This window comes from Octodon degus, unplaced genomic scaffold, assembly GCF_000260255.1.
Source record: "Octodon degus isolate 3935 unplaced genomic scaffold, OctDeg1.0 scaffold00079, whole genome shotgun sequence".
Taxonomy (NCBI): Eukaryota; Metazoa; Chordata; class Mammalia; order Rodentia; family Octodontidae; genus Octodon; species Octodon degus.
The window spans coordinates 11,247,398-11,249,442 of record NW_004524655.1 but is presented as its reverse complement, the minus strand read 5'-3'; the positions used below and the strand labels follow the sequence as shown (position 1 = coordinate 11,249,442).

At 42.0% G+C, this 2,045-nt stretch overlaps 1 protein-coding gene across 3 annotated transcripts in view; it reads left to right on the top strand.

Annotated features, from left to right (window-relative positions):
* Positions 1-2,045, top strand: part of LOC101585743 (immunoglobulin lambda-1 light chain) — a 734,743-nt gene that overhangs the window by 229,847 nt on the left and 502,851 nt on the right. The window contains exons 1-2 of one of the 3 annotated variants that reach the window (XM_023720911.1): positions 1,301-1,377; positions 1,492-1,795. The exons of the other annotated variants lie outside the window; for them this stretch is intronic. Of the exons in view, the coding sequence (XP_023576679.1) occupies positions 1,332-1,377; positions 1,492-1,795 (350 nt within the window). The 5' untranslated portion in view covers positions 1,301-1,331. Of the gene's footprint in view, positions 1-1,300; positions 1,378-1,491; positions 1,796-2,045 lie in introns of those variants that run through there. 3 annotated transcript variants of the gene reach the window in all.

Genomic DNA, 2,045 nt, shown 5'->3' with positions numbered 1-2,045 from the left:
AGGATGACAAAAACAAAGTTCGCTTTTTGTGGAGGTTATTTTAAATGTTTTTAGGTGCTGCTCTCAAAATATAAGCCATTGTTTTACTCTGCAATATAATAAGAAACAGCAGTCAACACCTTAGGCCAATTTTTGTTCATGTAGGATTTCTGAGTTAGATGCCATACATATTCCATAGCATTTTCTATATATTTTAATTAAAAAAACTTTATTAATTCAAGGAAACATCCACTTCAATTGTGTTTGAGGAGGGTGTTGGAATTGGTCTCCATACATTTTCAATTTATTTGCTCTGGTTTTATTCATTTTTAATTATATTTTTGCAAATAACTCTTTTCCTCCACATCAGCATCACTTGTAGATCCTAGTTATGTTTCAATCTAATTTTGAGGACATGTAGGTGTAGAATAATTTTAACAAAAAATGATGATTTTCATCACATAAGTTGGGGACCCTAACAGAACAAGAATAGAGCACCAGGCAGCTATTTATGAGCATAAATGATTTTCTTCTTGCAGAAATCACTTGGCTATCTGTAGTGTTCCCAGGGGACAGTTCTTAATGATGAGATTCTCAATGATGAGATTCCCATGGAACACTGGACCTGGTCTAGATACATACACTCAGCTTGGCTGTTTTTTGAGCAGATCTTTGACCACTGTCCCTAAGAGGGGAAATAGATGTTGTGCATCTCAAATCTTTCATGACCCACTTAGTGCACTTGTAGAATCTTGAACAATGTATGCCCTCCCACCCAGTGCTGCACTCTAGTTCCAGTCTCAAGACAGTGTAAAGAAAGAACAGAGTGCTGAGTGAGGATGTATTCATTACAAGGAAAAATGTAAGGGGCAGGGGAAGAGCAGGCAACCCTGCTCTGCATTTTATCCTTTGGAAAGAAGAGTAATTCTGTGTCTCTCAGCCACACAAAACCTATGTCCTCATCTTCATTCCATACAGCAAGCAAAGGAAGTCCTCAGATTACTTAGCTAGGAGTAACTTTGAATCCTTAATAAGGATGAAGAAACAAAGGCTGTCTTCATTTCTTGGGCACTGTGGTGAATTCACAGTGCCTTTTGACTGAAAAAAAAAAAAAACCTCAAAAAACATGTGACAAAGAGTTTTAATCCTAGCTGGGTCCTGCTATCCAGAGACACAGAAGTATATAGAGTCCAGGGAAGGTCAGACTAGAATGAGGAGAGTTAGGTACAGGAAGAACATTTGCTTAGAGGCTCCTCCTCCTCTGAGGCAGCGGAAAGGATAAGAGGTCTGGGGGAACTCTGCAAGATACAGGCCTGGAGTACCAGGAGGTAGCACCTTGGGGGCAACACAACATGGCCTGGGCCCTGCTACTGCTCATGACCCTCACTCAGGGCACAGGTGAGAACTTCTAGGAAAAGGCCTTTGGAACATGTGGCCTAAGGTTTTATGTTTTTGTCATCAGGGTCAACTAGGCATAGAAGTGAGTCACCAAAATGGTTTCTCTCTTTTCAGGGTCCTGGGGCCAATCAGCTCTGACTCAACCTCCTTCAGCCTCAGGGTCTCTTGGACAGAAGATCACCATTACCTGTACTGGAACCAGCAATGACATTGGGCAGTATAATTATGTCTCCTGGTACAAACAGCTACCAGGAATAACCCCTAAACTCCTGATTTATGCTGTCAATAATCGGCCTTCAAGTGCCCCTGATCGTTTCTCTGGCTCCAAGTCTGGCAACACAGCCTCCCTGAGCATCTCTGGACTCCAGGCTGAGGATGAGGCTGAGTATTACTGCTGTTCATATAGAAATGATGCCACTTGCACAGTGGTTCAAGTTCATGGGGAAGTGAGACCCAAACCTGCCCTGAGCTCACTGGCTCCTCCTTGCTCTGAAGGTGCTTGCTAAGCCCTGTGCAGAGAGGTCTACATGCCACATAGCTCTGAGTATGCAGTTCTCTCTCAGTTCCTCTCCCATGCCCCAAGAAAAGTAAGTGTTCTTTCTTTCTTTCTTTCTTTCTTTCTTTCTTTCTTTCTTTCTTTCTTTCTTTCTTTCTTTCTTTCTTTCTTT